Here is a 19,054-nt window from a genome sequence, read left to right as displayed (position 1 = left end):
GCCACAGGGTGAAAAGCCTATTCTGAAACAGTTATTTGGCACTCTGTGGATTATAGCATTTACAGTAAAACTGAAGTTTTAATTTAAAAGACGTTGGTTTCTAGCCCTGTACAGTAACAAAACCTTCCCAATGCAAATCAATATCAGTCTGCCTACCTAGTTCTCTGGGGAGATGCAATAAAACAGCTTTATGACAGGTATGAATTGCCTCACTCATCTCAACTTCGAAGCCTAAACAACAATTCAGATGTTAACACCAACTGTTTTACCAATGACAGATGACCTTCTATAGGAACTGCTTCCTAACATGCTTTACTCACTGTGGTAAGATTCATATAAGGTAGCATGGCACAGAAAATCCCAAGGATGTTGATACATTCATATTCAATTGTGTTTCCTAATCTTTTTGTATTTCCTATTCCTATTTTATCTGGCAACGTGAAACTCTGTAAAAAGGTTAGACTGGAAGAATAAACAAAGGCAAAGAAAGATCCATAAACAAACCAGAAGACTAATTAGTAGACATTTGGGGCACACGCTCAGAAAGGGAAACTGCAAGTAGTATTGGAGAAGCAAGGAATAACAGTTCCCTGACCCTTCCTTCCCATCCAAGATTTGAATACTTCCATTTCTGCCATCTCACTTGAAAGGAAAACATGAAGCCAAGTACTCAGACAACATGTTCTCTTTCCTTCAAAAACGTGTATCTGTCTTCCTTGAAGTGCTAATTTTACAGCCCAAACCCCCAGCACTCTTGACCAGTTTGGCCATTCTCAAGTCATACACAGGCTTACTGGACAATTTCTACCAATGTTCAACAGTGATTCAACTAACTCCTTTACGATTCCATTCCCTCTTCCTTTTTGTTTAAGGAGAACGGGGAAACCTCTAAAAACCTGTGTGAAATATCCAAAATAAAACAATTTTAGTGAAAATTTTTGATGGGCTCCTAGGGTTGGCAATGCTAAAATGTACATCTGACCCCAGGTAAACCGCCACACTTTGCTTCCCACGTGTTTAGAAGGATATGTACCTTTCATTTGCTTACTTAGACTGCAAGCAATTCCTAGCAGAGGCTGACTTTTGCTATGTGCATGTTCAGTGTTCCTCGAGAGCCTGGTTTTGATTTTGATCCTATATACCTGTTACATAAATTAAGAAACCATGTTTCTTCCCTTACATCACTAAAACAAGGCATCAGTCACGGCACACTGAACTGATCACGTTTCTCTTCTTGCTTGTGTTATTCCATTCCAAACTAACAACATTACGGATGCTTCAGAGCTAACCATTCGAGATGGACATGGCAGCCCACCATGTTGCACAGCTGGCTGAAGCCAGCTGCACGTGCTTAGCAGGCAGCAGTGGCTGCACTCAATCCACATTTGGGAAGGCCACAGGCAAGCAGTTAAGAAAGGAAGCTGGTTTGAGGATGGCAGTCATCAGAGAGACAACAGCAGCCAAACTGACAGGATTTGGCTCTATTCAATCCTTGCTACAAAGCTAATGCTTTGGTACCTGTGCTAGTGACTCCAGAATAAACTTTCCAAATTTAAGCTAACAGCCCTGCCAAACAACAACACTGACATTTTTCATCACAGTTGGGGTTTCTTTTTATCAGAGAAGGCTACAGAGCATGGCAGGTCTGTGACCAGCAAAGGGGGAGCTCCCAGTGAGCTTTAAACCACAACCACATACAGCCAAGCTACAGCTCCTTTTTGGGGAAGGCAAATATTTCTATTTCCTGACACATCTGCAGCAAGGCAGGTTAGGAAGATACTGCAGCTTGAAACTGAAAGTGCAATGCTTCAGCCAAATACAACTTTGAACTGCTCCAACCAGTAACATATTTTTTTCCCAGACTTCAAAACTAAGATTAGGAGATTAAAGTCAAGTCTTCTATGAGGAGAAGTTTGAAAGCTTTTCTCTGACTGCAATGTTTTCAATCATTTTTTTTAAGTCCTACTCCATTTTGGGAAGCAAGTGGTTTTTCTACACATGCTTTGTTCTCCTGCCCTCACAGTCATTACATCTCTCCTTTTAATTGCCTATGTAAAAACAGGCAACTGAAAAAGCACATACTGTTCTGCACTTTGGATAAACTGATTCACCTTGTGTGTTGCAAGGAGGGACTATTTTGACTTGTCAACACAGGGCAGCCATACCAGATCCTGGGTGCTTTTCCCCAAATGTTACTTTGCAAGCCTCTGTCCCTTCTAAAAACATGACTCAGGCCTTTCAGTTCTTTTTCATTTCCTTATGTAAGGACAATAGGGCAGGAACATGGGACAGAAGGCTTTGAGATGTCATCCTTTGACAGACTCCAGGACAAGTCATTTGGAGTACAGCTATATAATATTTTGCAGGCAAACATGCATGCTTTGGAGCAATAAGACAAAAGCTCTCATCTGGAAGCAGTAGAAGATGCTCTGAATCCAGGCACAGCATCATGCCAGGTATGGTTATGCTGCTTGCAGAACAGCACTGGATTACATTTATTCAGAGCATACTGGAGTAAGACAAAATCCACATGGAGACATATGCATAAACAACCCTGACCTCTGAGCCCTGATTTTTCAGCCATGAAGCAAGAATAATTTCCTTACATCAGTGACAATAAACCACTGCCCAAAACAGTGACACACTGAACAACACAGAGGGTTAAGGGCCAGAATTACATGACTTGAAAAACTGGAGATCCTTAGATATGCTCTGGAAATCCTATTTCTGTTTGCAAGAGACCTAAAGCTTTGGCCACCTTCCTCTATTTACAGGAGGCTGATTTCCATGCTGCTGGGCTACAGTGCTGCAGTTTTCCAGTAGCAACTATGAGAGCTTGATCACTTGAAAATTGCTTTTTCTGCATCCTGCCTTCTACCATTACACAGCAAATCTGTGAATCAGTTATTCGGCATCAATGAGCATGGAATTTGATATTCTCACACTGTATGTCTGCTACACAATTTCTTCTTCACAATACTCTAAAATTTACAAAGGAAGAAGAAACATATTCTTTGGGCTCAGAGACCAAATCGAGTTATGATGCTTAACGAGTTACAACATCTTGAATTAGCTCCATTCATTCCAGGTGCACGTGTCCCAGACTTAGACTGGATTCATTTACACAAAAAAGCTTAATGCTGTATCTGTCACTTGTGCAAACAGAGTGTGGTTTCAGAGCAGAACAAACTGGAGCAGTTGTCACATATGTGAGTGTTACTGGAACGAGGAAGATGTTAAGAAGCAAAAGGCCTGTATTTTAGTGAGGGTTAGGTTTTGTATCAGCAAAAAACCAATGCAGTAAGGTAATTAAGCACTGGAATAAACAGTCTAAAATGTGGTTATCTTCTATCACTGTGATTCAAACACAGTTTATCCTGTCTGAAAGTAGCAGGAATGGACCAGATGATCACTTCAGGTCCATTTCAGCACTATTTTCTATCATTCTGTTCTTTCAGTAGCTCTCAGCAGTGTATTTTTCTAATTACACCCAGTTTTCACCAGATTATCCTCCCTTTATTCACATTTCCCAGCACAAACACCCAAGGGCAAGCTGTTCTGGACACTAGCTCCTTTGGCACTATGTTACCTCACCTTTTGTGAGGATTTGGCCCTTAAGATCTCTCAAGAGTAGAGCTTTAATTTCACAGCACGGATCTTGCTCATTTTACTCCATATTTACTGAGAACAAAGGGAAGACTATGCAAATGCCCGGCTACTTAGACCTGAACAAAGTGGAAGCAAACATGTAGATGTGAATGGGAGACATAATGGTATGAAAAAAGCAGCTCTTTTCAAAAGTAAAATGACTTTGTCAGGGTCCCTTTGCACTATGTGCATGGATGATTTGTGACAAAACAAAAAAGTGCTAGCCTAGCACGTCACCCATGTCAGAGATTAGAGCACTTCAAAACCCTCAAGCACTTTCTGGAACTTGAAAGGCTTTCTTAGGCGATGCTTAGCTTCTTTATGGCTTTTACACTACTTTGATGTGCACCTAAGAGTGAGGAATCTTAATTTGAAGGTTGTCCATGGAAAATACCCATATTGTATAATAAATCACAAAATCTTGTCACCCTGATTAGCATGAGCCAGAAGTCTGCAAAACTTTGTGCACAAAGGGAAAGATTCGGAGTCCTTATTTTGATATCCAAATAAGAATCTTGAATTTCCAAGCACTTACTTTCAAAAGGCTTCTCTAATAACAGCACTAGAGTAATATTCCTAATCATTGATAAAGTATGGTGTTCAAGGCAGAAGTCAGTTATGCAAGTGTCACTTTTCCCTCCGTTCTTCAATCAATTTCTCATGTGTTACAAAACTTCATCTCTGAGTGCAAACATGGATGTGTAAACATGAGCTTCACTCTCCCCCCTCACTACACACACTTAACCCCCAGTAGCATCAATGGGAATTATGCATGCATAACGAGCAGAGAATAGTCCCCTTATGAATAGGGCCCTTGTTGGAACAATGAATACATTTAACCATTAACATCTAGGGATGTGCTGAACTATCCACTTTAACTAGCTGCCAAACAAAGCTACTATGACCTATGTGATATTGTCAGGTTTGGAATGCAGTGCTCTGAAATTTGTCTCTCATTCGTTTTTAAAGGACTTGGCAGTGGTCTGCACAGCAGAGCAAGAGGCTCTTTGTCAGAGCAAGCTCCTCAGAGAAGGGAGGCCCTCCAGAATGCCTATCACATCCACCACCCGATAGAAGAACACTGGAAAGACCATGACCCCAGGAAGCAGTAATTAGAAGACCAAAAATCCATCCATCCATACTTCAAATGCACGTGTATGTTGATCACCAGTATTAAAAGAAACCCAGTAAGAACACAGACAAGCAGAATATGGCAGAGTCATATAAAGCTAAAAACTACATATCAAGAGAAAAGAGGGGAAAGACTGATTAAGACAAGTTCTAGCCGAGTAATTTTCTGTCAGCTAGAGCTCTGAAGTTCCTACACAATTGCCTGGCTACACTTGCTCTTTATTCCTATGTTTTAGCTATTGAAATATAAGAAACAACCTGAGGATATTATACCTATTAATAATACTTCCTGAGACTTTAGCAAATGAAGTTAATGATAACCTGTGACATTTAAAATTCCTCCATTTTCTGAAGTCCTTCCTGTATTATTTGAACTAGAGCCTTGAAACTTCACAAGTAAAAGTTTTACACATTGATTATGCACATATGAATACACCAAGAAAGTAATTAATAGCTTAAAATAATAACTTCAAATAATGTAAAGCTGATGTACTGAAAAGAGTGAAACAGGTACATTTATTCTCATGAAAGTATATGCACAGTGCTTACTCATAAGAGGTAAGGTTACAGTTGCTCCATCAATCACCATTTGCTAAATACTGCTCAGGTGCTTGGTGCTGTACAACAGCACTTAGAGACACAAGGAGGTCTAAGGCAGTCAAGCACTCTATAAATTTCTTCTGTAAGACTGCTAGGGCAAGCACCTGGCATGCCTGTGCAGTACCTTGTATAGAAAAGACCACCTTCAAACCAGAGTCAGCTTTTGAGTGTTACACTACTACAGCAGTGCAGAAACTTCTCACCTCAAAAGTAAACTCACTGGAGGCAGATGAAGTGTCTGCTGAAAAAATCATGGAGCAGTGGAATTGCTTACATTGCATTTCTAAGCCATGTTGGTCTACTTGCCATGATGCCACTAGACTACAGGACTCAATATGGAATTGTCTAAGGTCTCAGCCACCAGAGTTCCATTTGACATCCTAAAATGGGCATCCAAATATTGTCCTTACATTGTTCCACAGGATGGTCGTAATGACCAGTGTTACTAAAGCAGTTCAGAGACCAAAGGACAGTTCCATTCATCAGCATTGGTATAAAAACTGCTTTTCTCTTGAAACAGACCAAATACAGCCATAAGTATTCTGGACAGTTGCCATCTTTACAGCAGAGTAGTTAGGCACACTACTATCCTTACTCCACACTCAACAGTCCTGCCCAGACCACACATAGCCTCCTGGCACACCCAGATCTACAGAAGACCATGCTGGGTGACAGAGGACACAAAAGGAGGGAAAAATCCTTCTCCTCCTAAATCTGTACTATGTAATCCCATGGATGCAGCTCTTAGCTTGGGGCTCAGGTTATTTGTGCGGATCCAAACAGAACAAGATACTGTGATACATTCTGGAGAAGGAAGAGGGCTGACAGCTCTCTCTGCCATCCCTCCCAGCCGTCAGGCCCCTCAGACAGACAGATTGCCATTCTTGAGCCAGCAGAGGCTCAGGGTTCCAGACAAGACCATTGGGACTTATTGGCTCCTGCTGAAGGAGCAAGAGGCCCAGCTGGAAGCCACCAAAGCAGCCCAGGCTGAGCTGGAGAAGCTGCACCCGAGAGGTACAAGCCCTGGGGGGCTGGTGGGGGGTGTCTGGCAAGGGGACAGGCAGAGTGAGGGCCACATCCCCCTCACTGACGACATGACCCCTTGGACCATGTCTCTCTAGACCAGGAGAACACCAACAGACTCCTGGCTGAGCTGCAGGGCCAGGTGAAGGATCTGCAGGGCCCGGTGAAGGATCTGCAGGGCCAGGTGAAGGATCTGCAGAACAACCTGCAGAGCAAGGAGGAGGAGGTGAGTGGCAGTGGGTGTGGGCAGGGAGGAGGCAGCCAGAGGGTCCCCATGCTGGCACAACGTGGACGGCCGTGCCCTGACTGTGCCCCTCTGCTGCTCCCAGATCAGGCAGCTGAAGGAGGCCCCAGGGGGGCTCGGAGCATCCTGCTTTCAGGGCAAGTGACACCCCCAGAAGCCCCATAGAGGCTCAGCCTGCCTGCATCCCCATCTCCCTGACCAGGGCCACGCAGGTGGAAGTGAAGCAGCAGCTGGAGGAGCTGCAAGAGCGGCAAGAAGCGACCAAGGCCACGCTGGAGCAGTTGGCAGCCTCGGTGTCCACTGAGCTGCAGGGCCAGGTGAGGGGGAGCGCTGCCACTGCCTTTCATCTCAGCAGGGGGTTCCTGGTGGAGGTCCCAGCCAGGGCCTCGGGCTGGATGCAGCCATCAAGCCTCCACGGCACCTGGTCTCGTTGGCCACATCCATCCCCTCTCAGAGCTGATGTCCTCTTCCCTTCCTGCAGCTGGACCAGCTGAGGACAAAGGTGCAGAGCACAGAGCAGGCGCTGGAAGCATATTGCAGCTCCAGCGCCGACACCAGCGCACAGATGAAGACGCTCTACCAGCGCCAGCAGAAGCTCAAGGTGCTGGTGGAGTCCTTAAAGTCCCAGGTGTCTGGTAAGGAGGCGACGCAGCAGCTGGAGAGCAGACAGGTAGGGAGATGCTGGCACGGTGGTCATGAGAGGGGGCTGCCATGACCCTCCCCTTCAGATTGGCATGGACAAGCCAGCAGCATGGAAGGACAGCAAAGCCTTAATCCACGTGTTGTGCTGGCACTGACAGCCCATGGCCACAGGACCCCTTGGGTGCTCACTGGCAGAACGGGTCGGGCAGGGCAGGAGGATTTCCAGAGCGGCTGCGGGTCCCTCGCCAGGTCCCTCGCTCTCGCCCCGCGTCCCTTCCACTGGTGGCACTGACCCCACAGGGGTGATGGGCCAAGTGGGGCTGTGTAGCCACCTCTCCTTCTCCTGCTCCCACTGGGAGCTGCCCCTGCCCACCCAACCTCCATCCCTCACCCGTCAACTCTCCTGCCTTTCCCTCTTGCCAGAAAGAGTACAAAGCCGCCCCGGCCAGCGAAGTCAGCCACAGCTAGTTTGATGCCCGCACAGAGTGGCTGAATGAGACCATCCAGGAGGTGCTGAGCCAGATGACGCACCAGGAGCAGGTCTGCAAGAGCCTCCTGGAGCAGCTGCAGAAGGGAGGGAAGGGTGACTGTGCCAAGGGTCCTAGGAAGTGTGTGCCTGCAGCCCCTCAAGCCCCTCCAGCAACAGCTCCAGCCTCGTTCCCCAGTGAACACAGCTCTTACCTCCCAACTAGTACCTTGACCAACCTCCCGCATCTGTGCTGGGCCCTGAGCAGGCCAGGGAGCAGAGGCAGCAAGCAGTAATAAAGGCTGATGTTTCCCACCTGCAGACCAAAGCAGTGGAACCCTTTCTTTGCCCCCAGGCTTGAGGAAATGCCCCCCCCTCTTCCCATTACACCAGCCCCACGGCTCAGGGGCATCTGCCATAACCTTCAGATGGAAGAAGGCTCCAGTATGTGCTGAGACCCAGGACGAGTTGTGTCATGAGTGGAGAGCTACTGCGCAGGGAAACTGCAGTCCCAGGGTGGGAGGGTGGGGAAACTGGGGGTGTCACAGCTGGGGACCCGTGGCTGTGTGTGTGGGACAGCTGGGGCTGCGCCCAGTGGGAAATCCCCAGGGGAACCTCAGAGGCGGCCAGGAGGGTGCCGGGCATCTGGGGAGCATCCCCTGACCCCCTTCCTCCTCTTTGAAATTCCTGGTGCATCTTCCCCCCAGTGTGTGGTCAGGTGTCAGAGGGTTTCACTTGCCCCAGGACTAACTGCATGTGTAAGATCAAGCCCAGCTGGGGCTGGTCCTTTTGCTGCTCCTGCTCCTCCCCATTCCGATCCTTTGTCCCGTTTGCTGCTGCGGAACACCAGCCGTGTCTGTGCCAACATTTCAGGAGTTGCTGGATGAGGCCCTGTCAGACAAGGGGGTTGTCAGTCACAGACAACTGCCCTGGCTGCTGCAGGCTGTGCTGTGGCACATGGGTCTGCAGAGGACACCAATCCAGGACCCATCAGAGCAGACCACGGCCGTCTGCCCCCTCGCCTCCGTGGCTGCTGAGCCACAGGATATTATAAAGAACAGAATGGAAACCAAGGTAGAGGCTTGTCCCGCTCTCTGGGTGCTCCCACCCTGAGCCAGCCCCTGCTCCAAAGAATGAGCTTCTGGTAGGAATGCAGTACTTTCCTGTTGCTATTCAGAAAGTAAAATAGTTTTCACTTACTAATTGTTACTGCATGTTCAGCTCTGCTGTGGGATATTCAGTACAAACACATGGTCCAGAACACTCCTGCTGATTTAAGGTGCAGGATGACAGTAGAGAATGAAGCAGCTTTTATAAGACAAAATCTGCCCTTCAGAAGTGAGTCCCAGAGTACAATCTGGGTAGCTTCTGTGCTTTCTGTAAAGCAGCAGAGCAGCAAATCATCCTTTTGGTAGTCAACAAGATTTAGCAGATGAAGAGTTCCTAGAGTTCTTTCACAAGTGACAAATACTTTCTTTGCTTACCAGAAATCATCCCAATTCTTCTACCTCTTCTTACCAAATATTTACTGATGCTTTTTTTTTGCATGATCATACACCAGTATGTGTATGGGAGGGATGAGAACTGAGCCTATAGAAATGGGGAGGATGTTCTCGTGGTTACATGATACCAAGGGAATCAAGAGGACTACTTTTATTTCGGTTTCTCCCGCAATTCACTGCCTGAGCGTGGACAAGTCACAGACTCCAGCTGAGTTCATTCAGTTTTCCTGCTGTAAATTTGGACAGCAGTGAGAGCCAGCCCACCACCGTGCTCCCTGCCACAGAAAAGCCTGTGAATAAACTGTACTTTAGACACAGCCCATGCCAGCCTGCAGTTACGCTGTAATATAACCCAGGGCTCCCAGGGTATCGCTGACAGCAGCCCCATGTCTGGGAGAAATACCATACGTAGCAGTACGCATCAGATTGGAGGTATCTAGACTTCCTGGAACCAAAGGCTTAGTCCTCTGGCAGGATTAACATAGCCCTTCACCCATGGAGACAACATATAATTCTCTCACCAAAAAAGTTAACCAAGAGGCTCCCACAAAAACATCCCAACTCGGCCTGTGATAATCACAGTACAAGACTGGGAACATATTACCTCATTTTCCAGTCTGGGGGAAGACACACAAAAGAAATCTTTCCTCTGAATCACAGCCAAGGCAGCAGTACCTTTACCTACCAACCTGTTTGCTATTTGCAGCAAATTCCCCTTGGAACATTCAGTTTGTTCCAGAAAACCAGGCTAACAGCAGCACAAATTCCACTAGCAGAGAAATCTTACAGACCAAGGAGATTTGCTGCATTCACCCCTTGTCCTGCATGTCCTGCACTCCTCTTCCTTAGTCCTGCAGTCATTAATAGACTAGACTTCAGAGTAGAAAAATCACATCTTTAGGGGGAATTTATGGAAGAGCAAGGTAAGAGGAGGCTCCCAGGCATCTCTAAGAGCTCGCTCCAGATGGTGGCAATTTTCAGAAAGGTTGCTGCCAGATTCCTATCACACCTTAAAACCAAAAGTGCTGTTTCCCCAGGAGCCTTCCTCCTTCCCTTGCTACTCTGTTTTATAAAAGAGGCTGGCAGGTCCTACCCAAAGCCACTCTCCACCTCACTGGAGATCTTGCTGATGCCACTCTCCTACCTCCTTAGCAGTCAGCAACCTGTCTGACCACACAGGGAAACAGCTACCAGTCCCCATGAAGCTTGTATGCAGGATCCATCATTGCGTGCAGGATCCACCAACTCTGCAACCACAACTAATACTCCAGGAGGCTGTGGGCTACAAACTCTCCCAAATGGTTTGGGTTTTTTTGCAAGTGAAATGGGCACTATCCATATGGGGAGACAGAAAATAATACACCTTGACAGTCTGTCTGCTTACCCCTTGCTCAGCCCTGGGCTGCGCCTTTTCTCAACCGAGATACTGATTTTCCAGAAGGTTTTAAGAACTTAATAATCCTTAAGACTTTAACCTCAGTCAGATTTGTTGTACTAGCCTATAAATGCTGCCTTGAGATCAGCCAAGGGCTTTAAACACTTTTCTGATTGAAAATAACTAGTAAACAGACAATGGGACAGAAGTTCCCTTTTTTTTGGCCAAAAGCCAACATGAATGTAACTGAGGCCTGGGGTGTAACTTAAGGACTAGTAAGTTCTTCTGCCAAGCACGCTGCTCTCTCCTGTCACCCTCAGCTGCCTGCCATGCTTCTTTCTTCTCCTTTAACTGACAATAGTCTGAAGTCTTCAGAGGAGATGCTCCAACATTTGTGTGTTGTTACAAAACATAATAAAATGAGCCTCAGTGTCCATGGGGGAGGTGTATTAACATTTGTTCACCGATAATAGCTACTAGATGCCAACACTGGAAAACGCTACAGTGCTTAATTAAAAGAGGACACATGACAGCAGGCCTAGAAAGATAAATCATTGTCATACACAAGCTTTAGTGGAGTTGAACATTACTCAAAAAAAAACCCAGAGAAGATCAATACATGCCACTTTTCCTCAGGTCTCCTCTGCTCCAATTATCCCCTTCAAAAGAAACCTTCATGAGCTAAAATTTAAAGGCATATTAGCCTTCTTCACCTTCTCTCGTGCTGTTTCTTTTTTGAAAGCTTGTTACTCAATAGGAAAGTTCAATACAACACAAGAATACAACGAATTCTCTCTGAAGCATCACAGCATTTCCACCTCCCTTCTTGAAGCAGTTTCATCCACAGTACTAGAGCTCTACAGAAAATGTGAAACAATCACTTTAAAGTCTGAGGAACTTCTTCCAGAAAGAGCTCAGGAATGAAGTTTAAGTGTGCACCAAAACATACGAAAAGCCTGGTTTTACCTGGGTTTTTTACTAGCTTTCCTATTTAGCTCTCAAAAACAAGTGCTGGACTGAGGAACGAGCCCTTGCTTACAGGCAACTTTATGCCATGTGTCATCTCAACTACTTTATGCAGAGTAAAGGTAAAGATCAGCACTGGGCAATTGTTTACAGCCAGAAGAGTTGTTGTAAGAGATCAGCCCAACGACATATCAAATCTACTTCCAAGACAGAAACCTATGCCAGAATATATATCCAAACCTCATTTACTGTAAGAAGTCTTCCCATCAAACTCAGCAGGCTTCGAACTACTGAAAAAAGAAATAATAAAGCCCCAGCCCAACCTGACATTTAGACCATTACACACAGGCAATTCTGCTAACATGAGGCGGCCAGAGATTGTTTTCTGAGACTGATAGGTTTCTTAATTCTACTTCTTGTAAACTTCTTCTTAAAACACGTAGAAGTCAGGGATGCAACTGCGTTATTTGGACAGCAGCATGGTCATTCAGAAGGGTTTACTGAGTTTGACATCGCAATGCACTCTATTTCCTTCCAATGAATTCTAAAGGAGGAATTGCAGAATATTGTATTATACAATGTGTGTCACATTGTTCAGGAGCTGTATGAAAAACCAAAAAGGAATGCCACTCTGCTCATCAGCTTTCACAAGTATTGAGTACTGCAGACTCGCTGCCTAACTAAAGGAAAGCTAATTTCTGTGGGCTGTATCCCTCCAAGGTGTTACCTCTGCCTTGCCTTATGACAACGTTCCTGAACTCATCTACTCAAAACTCTTCCCAAGTCAGAAGTCAGAATGAATTCACCAGCCTGGTCAACTAAACAAGTGTTCCTTAACGACCGGAACGTCTCAGTTAACAATCAACCTTCTAAGAAAGGGATCCTTTACGGGAGGAAGCCTTTGCTTTAAGGTACTCACGATGTACTTAGCAAAGGCATCACACCGCACTTAAACGCGTGGGGGGAAAAGGCCCGGTGCTTAAGGCAGCGAACAATAAGCGGTATCTGCACAACGCGAAACCCGCGCAGTCACTCCGGTCTCTCTTCCTAGCAAGTTCTTTAAAAACTACTTTAATAACAGCCGCGCCAGACCCGCTCCGTTCCTCGCTGCGGGCGAGCGGCCGGAACGGCGGCGCTGGCTGCGGCGAGGCGCGGCGCACCGGCTCTTGGCAGGCGGGCGCGCAGCCCCCGACGGCGGCACCGGCGCGGCGGGAGGACCCGGCACGGCGGCACCGGAGCCAAGGGAGCTTCACTGCTCCGAGGCCGCGGGCAGAGGCGAGCCCCGGCCAGCACGGCCCCTCCGTCCCGGAGCCGCTCCCGCAGCACCCCGCGACCACCCCCCTCCCCCACCTCGCCCCGGCGAGATGCCACTCGGTACTGACCAGCCGTGGGCACGTCGGGGACCAGCTTGAGGGGTCCTATCTGCCGCAGCTGAAACGCCGTCCGCACTTCGTGGCAGCTGGGTGACTTGCCGGCCGCCACCCCGCCGCACAGCCCCGCCGCCGCCAGCAGCCACAGCCCCAGGACCCCGCGGCTCCCGTCGGCGGCCATGTCGCACCCCCGGCGGCCGCGGGCCGGAGCGCTGCGGGGCGCGGGCCGTGTGCCGGGCGGCGGTGGCGGACGCCGCTCTCGGCGGCAGCGCTGCCCCCGCCCGCCTCCCGCGCTCCTCCTCGGCGAGAGCGGCCGCCGGCGCCCGCCCCTCCCCGCGGGGTCCGAGGGGGACGCCGCCGCCCCCCGCCCGCTGCCTCTTGCCGTAATTAGGGGGAGAAGAGAGAGGAGGGGAGGAGAGTCCTGACGGGCGCCTCCGCTACGGGCGCCTCCGCTACGGGCGCGCCGATGCTGCGCCCGCCTCGACCGGCCCGAGAGTTTGGCGCTGATGGAGAAGGGGTGCTGGATGCCGTGGTGGGTCCCGGCCCCCTCCGCGGGCTCCCGCCCCCAAAACCCACGCGAGGTAGCAAAGGTTGCGGGGGCTGCGGCTGTAGGGAGTGCTGCTGTACTGTCGCACAGTCCCTGCTACTACCTTTTGGGTGTGGGTTTGGGGGACGGGAGCCCACCACGGCATCCAGCACCCACAGTATCCAGGGAAGTTGAATACCCAAGTATTCCAAAGTATACTCTGTGAAAACAGGGTATCTATGCAGTCTCTCCAGGCCACTGAGACCAAGGTGACAGATCTGTGTCAAATCAAGTCGAAGTCTTAAGTAACCCAGATATGGACAGGCAAGCTACAGCAGATACAAAGCCCATAAGCACAGCAGGTTAGAAAATCATGCATGCTGTGCTTCAGTTCTGAAATTCCTAGCAGGTGACATAGAGCCCATGGAAGAATCTTCAAGAGACAGGTGTTAACTCCACCTAGTCACTGCAGACACCAAAAAAACCCCCCCACTTTGCACCAGGAAACACACTTTTATGTACCAACTACATATATCAGTTGTGAGCTGTATAAAAGCCATCAGCAGTTACATCCTATACTGTTTTGGGCCACAGAAACTGATCCTGGGGTTGAGACCACCTTGAGAGCAGCTGCTGCCATCACCTGTGAGGTCTCCAGCAATCTTTCCACAGCCCTAAGCAAGCTTCAGTATCAATTGCTTTACCACACATTCAAGCATAGAAGTATGCTCAGCATCCATGAATATTTTCCACTTCACAAACACAGTTTCCAGAGATGCCAAACCCAAGAAGTCTCCCACAAACAGCCTTTTTTGCACAGTACCTTTCAGGCATATGGAGCATGTTACAAGCTACAAGAATTACTATTGTTTGAGGCCATTATGTCTGATTTCTTTCAGGTTCTGTGCTTCTAATGTGCTCGTGAAGCATTAAAGGAGCCCACCTGCAGCTAATTTAACCATTATACATTCCCATAGGTAGTAATGAGAAGCTGAGCTCAGTGTATTTTAATATCTAGACGTGAAAATTCTTTAAGCAGTTGGCTTGTATTAACTTTGTTCCTATCAAGACAGCAAAATAGTCTCTCAAAAACCAAAACACACAAAACCAAATCTGAACAATTCGATCCAGAACAATTAATTTGTCAAGTAAAAATCAATATGGAAGAATAAACAAGCCATTAAATCACGCTTCTGCATTCAAAAGCAGAGAACAATTCACTTTAGAAGCCTTCTGCTCACCCAGGTCAGAGCCGCAGCCCTTTGCTCATCCTGTAGCTCTCTAAGGTCGCCACAAGAGCCCAGGACAGCAGTGAATAAGGCAGCACAGATAAAAGGCTGCACCTCTTGAAGTCCAGAGCCTACAAATACTGATACAAGTTCTCATCATTTTCAGCTTGCTATGAGTTATACTGTCAGCAAGGTTTAAGTTGCACACATGCACTCGTTAACAGGATCAGATCTCAAATCACAGCAAGAGGCAGACTGAAGAGACATGAGGGAACGACCAGTGCCACTGTGAGCATCATAAGGTGCAGCACCCCAGCTGCCTACCCACTGTCCAGCGTGTGGTGTTGTGAACCCAAGGAAGAAGAACAAGTTACCTCAGTTGCATTTTGTTCAACCTCAGGCCTAATCCTAAAAGACATTACTCAGACAATACTCCCATTGACTTCAGCGAGAGCTCTGCCAGAAAATAACTGTCGGGATGCTGGATCTGACGAATAATTTACTTGACGAATAACAGCACTGTTTGGCATATACATTATTTTATGAATAGCATCTAATCAGTCCCATGCAAGGGCTCAAGGCATTTAATTCAGTGGGATTTTTGCCATTGTTTTCAGTGGATGGCAAGTTCAATTAGCCAAATGGCTAATCTTTTTCTGACATGATTTTAGTACCTCATCTTTACATGACGGGTGTTTTTTTCCTCACCTATCTTTTTCTAGTCATGTTGATTCACTTAATTTTTAATTAGTCCTTGTTGTTAGTAAAGGACAGTCCATTACATTATCTCCAGTTCCCTTCTCCTCTGAGGAGAAGGAACCTGAACTATACATGTACACCAATCCAACAGAAATCTCAATGTCAGTGAAGTGGAATGTCCATGTATGTAATACTAGTTACTCCAATACATAAGGAAGCATTTATGTTTCTCATGGTTTTGTAATAACTGTATTGTGAGGTATTAAAGATAGCCTGTTATGTTTTTCAAGCTGGAGGCATTTTTTTCCCCCTCTACAAAAAATATGCAGACCCCCCACACACACTGCTCATGTGCAGGTCACCTGTTACAGGGGTTTTTTAAAGGTAGTGCAGACAGGAGAAAGAGAAAAGGAAAAGTTGGAGGCTAATTTAGGAAACTGGCATTTCTTGATCACTGACATGTCTGAACACATTTGAATATGTCTTTTTAGACATGCTGCTCAGAATAAGATGCTCGCTGTCACCTTCAGTAGCCACAGGTGATGTGCATGCACACACAGCCCACAGCCCAGTTGCTGGCCTCCCTGACAGCCCTGCATCTCTGAGCTGACACTTTGTTATCACACATCTTTCCTGACACTGCTTTGGTGAGAAATTATAACCTTCTGGCACCAATGAGCGTGGAAGATTGCTACTAAAACCCACAAAGTGTATAAAGTGACAGACACTTTAGGTATTTCCCCCAACAAAATGATGATCACACCCAGTGTCATGTGTAGGCATAACTGAGTTCCCGGAGGACTGAGGGCACACACCACAGCCATAATACAGTGGACCCCACATAATTTAGGCCCTATTTCTCAGAAACATGCTCCACATAGAGCAGGGCAGTCAGACTGATTCTAGTGGAGGTAGTCAGGTGCTTAATGGCAAACACATGCCGAAGTGCTTTGCTGGAAAAGGGCTATAGATAACAGAAAAGTCATTTAGCCAATTATTGTACATGACATTCTACCACACTGCAGCAATTTGCCTGGAACAATCACAGTTTACCTTGTCAACAAGTGTCTTGTTTTCTAACAAATGAGTAATTATTAACCATACATCACTGAGAACTGTATCAGTAATTCTTACAATGAATAGCAATATAAATCTACCCAAACAATCCCCTCAGTCTTAATCCTGCTAAAATGACCACAATACTCAGCATGAGCTTTGGATGTGTAAGAAAAGCCGGGATCAGCCTGTTGCCTCAGCCCTTCTCTTGTTGAATATAGCTGGAGCTTTGCCAGCAATTTAAATGGGAGCTGGACTAATTCTCTTATGTTTGAGATAAGCTCATCTCCAACACTGGACTTTCCACCAATAGGATTTAATGGGCACAAGGTCTGCTCTCGCCAATTCAGCTGCCGAAGCAAAACCTTACTGTGTGCATCTCAGCCTTTCCAGGAGAGCTAGCAATCTGGTCTTTCAAACCATAATTTATCTTTAGAGGTCTAATTTTTCAAGGTACATGTTTCACTGAAACACCTGAGAAACTTGTGTACTCAGAAGTACAGAATTTTCCTCAGAAATAAAACTGAGACCCGTTTAAGTCACTGGAATGTGCCCAAACCACATGCTGATTTTTGTTTATAAAACAACTTCATCAGCCTCAAAAGAAATGCAAAACTCTCCATCCAGAAGAATCTCTCATTAAGACAAGTTTCTTTATGCAGGTTTGTTATAATTTTCAGTCTTCCTTCTGTTAAGAAAGTTAAAATTAACTTTCTGAAGACTACTATATTTCAAGTCATTGAAAGCTGAGTATGAAATTTTAAATATAGACTTTAATAGTAAAAAATCATGCATGAAATATTCATAACTACACCAAGACTGAAAAGGACTGCTCGAAAGTGATTTTTGGTAATTTTACTCAAAATCTTCTCCTCATGTTAAAATGAACACTATGGAACTACTGGCAAAATTACCATTTCTTCTTCTCCTTCACTCAAAGTAACAAGCACAAGGAATAGAAGTGTGCTGCCATACCATGAATTGTTTCCTCTGCTGTATGTACTTCACATGAGAAAAAAGAAATGTGTGCAGACCTTTCTAATAGTCAGAAAGCAATATTCCTTTGCTGCCTCATTATTTCGTGGCTATTTTTCACTTTTTCATTTTAACAGATGTATTCAAACACAGACTTTAGAAGTGCCTGTTGTACTTTTTTTTTTCTCCCTGAGAGAATGAAAATATCCTGCCAGAAAGACACAGCTGTTAACTGTACCATAACACTCATTTTAAAAATAATATTAGACCACCAAATACAATTGGTGCAACAACTCAGTTAAGAGGAAACATCCTATAGAGAGTTCTAGGGAGACTTTAACTTTTTTAATCACTTTCTAGTATTTTAACTGTGCGAGAGCAGTTATATTGGTTCAGACCAAAAATCCTTTAGCCCATCAACTTGTCCCCTCTGGCAGTGACCAGACCTACTATGCTTATTTAGAGATTAAACCATGTGCAATGTATCAGAGTTCCCTCTCTCTAGATCACAATTTCAAACCACACCCTAGCCACCAGAGACCACTGTGAGTTCTCTCTGCCATCAGCTGAGAACAGTCTAATCCTCAGAAGAACAGCACTTTTTTTTGGCCATAAAAAGATTGTCCCTAGAAATAGGCATCTTAAAATCTCAAAGGAGGAAAAGGCTCACAAAGTTCTCTTACTCAGAAATACAGCATCTCCCAGGGCTGATAACTGACACGATGACTAAGGAACACAATGTGAAGGTGACTGCATGGTAACAGTTTTTCCATCTCGGTAATACCAGCTCATTCTGTTTGAATTCTTTATCCTAAAGCATCCTGGTCACTGGGCAGCTGAGAAGATTAATATAACTCTTTGCCCTTATCTGCATGGCCAGCATACAAATTAATTTAACTGAGACAAGCAAGAAGGTTCTGAACTTACTCATGTGAGAAGCTGCCATGCACAGCCCAAGGGAAATCAAGTAGATTACTTAAGGAGTAAGGATGGCATAATGTAAGCAGAAGTATCTAGCTTATCTACTTCTGAAGACTAATAATGGAAATAGGTCAGTAACTTATTGTATACCTTTCAGAAGTTTCTCCTCCCAACAACATGAGTAATACCACAATGAACACCAAGAATTCACACCTGGTTCCACAATCTCTACCACCACACACACAGCACTACGGATTATAGCACAAGGATGTCCCATCCACCTCCAAGAGTTGGATTCAGGTTCAGGCCTGAAAATAACACAGCACACAGTGACTATCCCGCAGTGATAGTCAGTGCAGTGACTCCACACACCTGCAGTGACTATCCAAGACGGCTCCAGTCCTAAGCTATGTGGTGGTCATAGCCTGGGTCAGCTGTAGCTTGAGATGCTCTGCCTTGCCTTTCCCTTCCCACAGGGTGCAGGCAGGCCCAAGGGGCAACCAGGCAGATGCCTTATTGGCAGGAAGCTACTGACATTGTCAGGATAACCATCACTGCCATTCAGTTCTTGGTAGAGCACTTCTGAGTATCAGATTATCTTAAACATTGACCTTGGTAAAAATGTGTTTCTAAAAGAACACTTATAGAAAGTCTTTGTTTTTGTCTCTCCAGAATGGTCCA

The 19,054-nt window shown here is 46.1% G+C and overlaps 1 protein-coding gene across 1 annotated transcript in view; it reads right to left on the bottom strand.

Annotated features, from left to right (window-relative positions):
* LOC133626406 (glypican-5-like) overlaps positions 1–13,148 on the bottom strand; it is a 115,912-nt gene extending 102,764 nt beyond the window's left edge. Inside the window, exon 1 of the mRNA XM_062005311.1 lies at positions 12,980–13,148. Within this exon, the coding sequence (XP_061861295.1) occupies positions 12,980–13,148 (169 nt within the window). The remainder of the gene's footprint in view (positions 1–12,979) is intronic.
* Between the last annotated feature and the right edge of the window lie 5,906 nt (positions 13,149–19,054).

The sequence above is a fragment of the Colius striatus genome, chromosome 12, assembly GCF_028858725.1.
Source record: "Colius striatus isolate bColStr4 chromosome 12, bColStr4.1.hap1, whole genome shotgun sequence".
NCBI classification, from domain to species: domain Eukaryota; kingdom Metazoa; phylum Chordata; class Aves; order Coliiformes; family Coliidae; genus Colius; species Colius striatus.
Note: the sequence above shows the minus strand (reverse complement) of the source record. Positions and strands in the feature narration are given on the sequence as shown.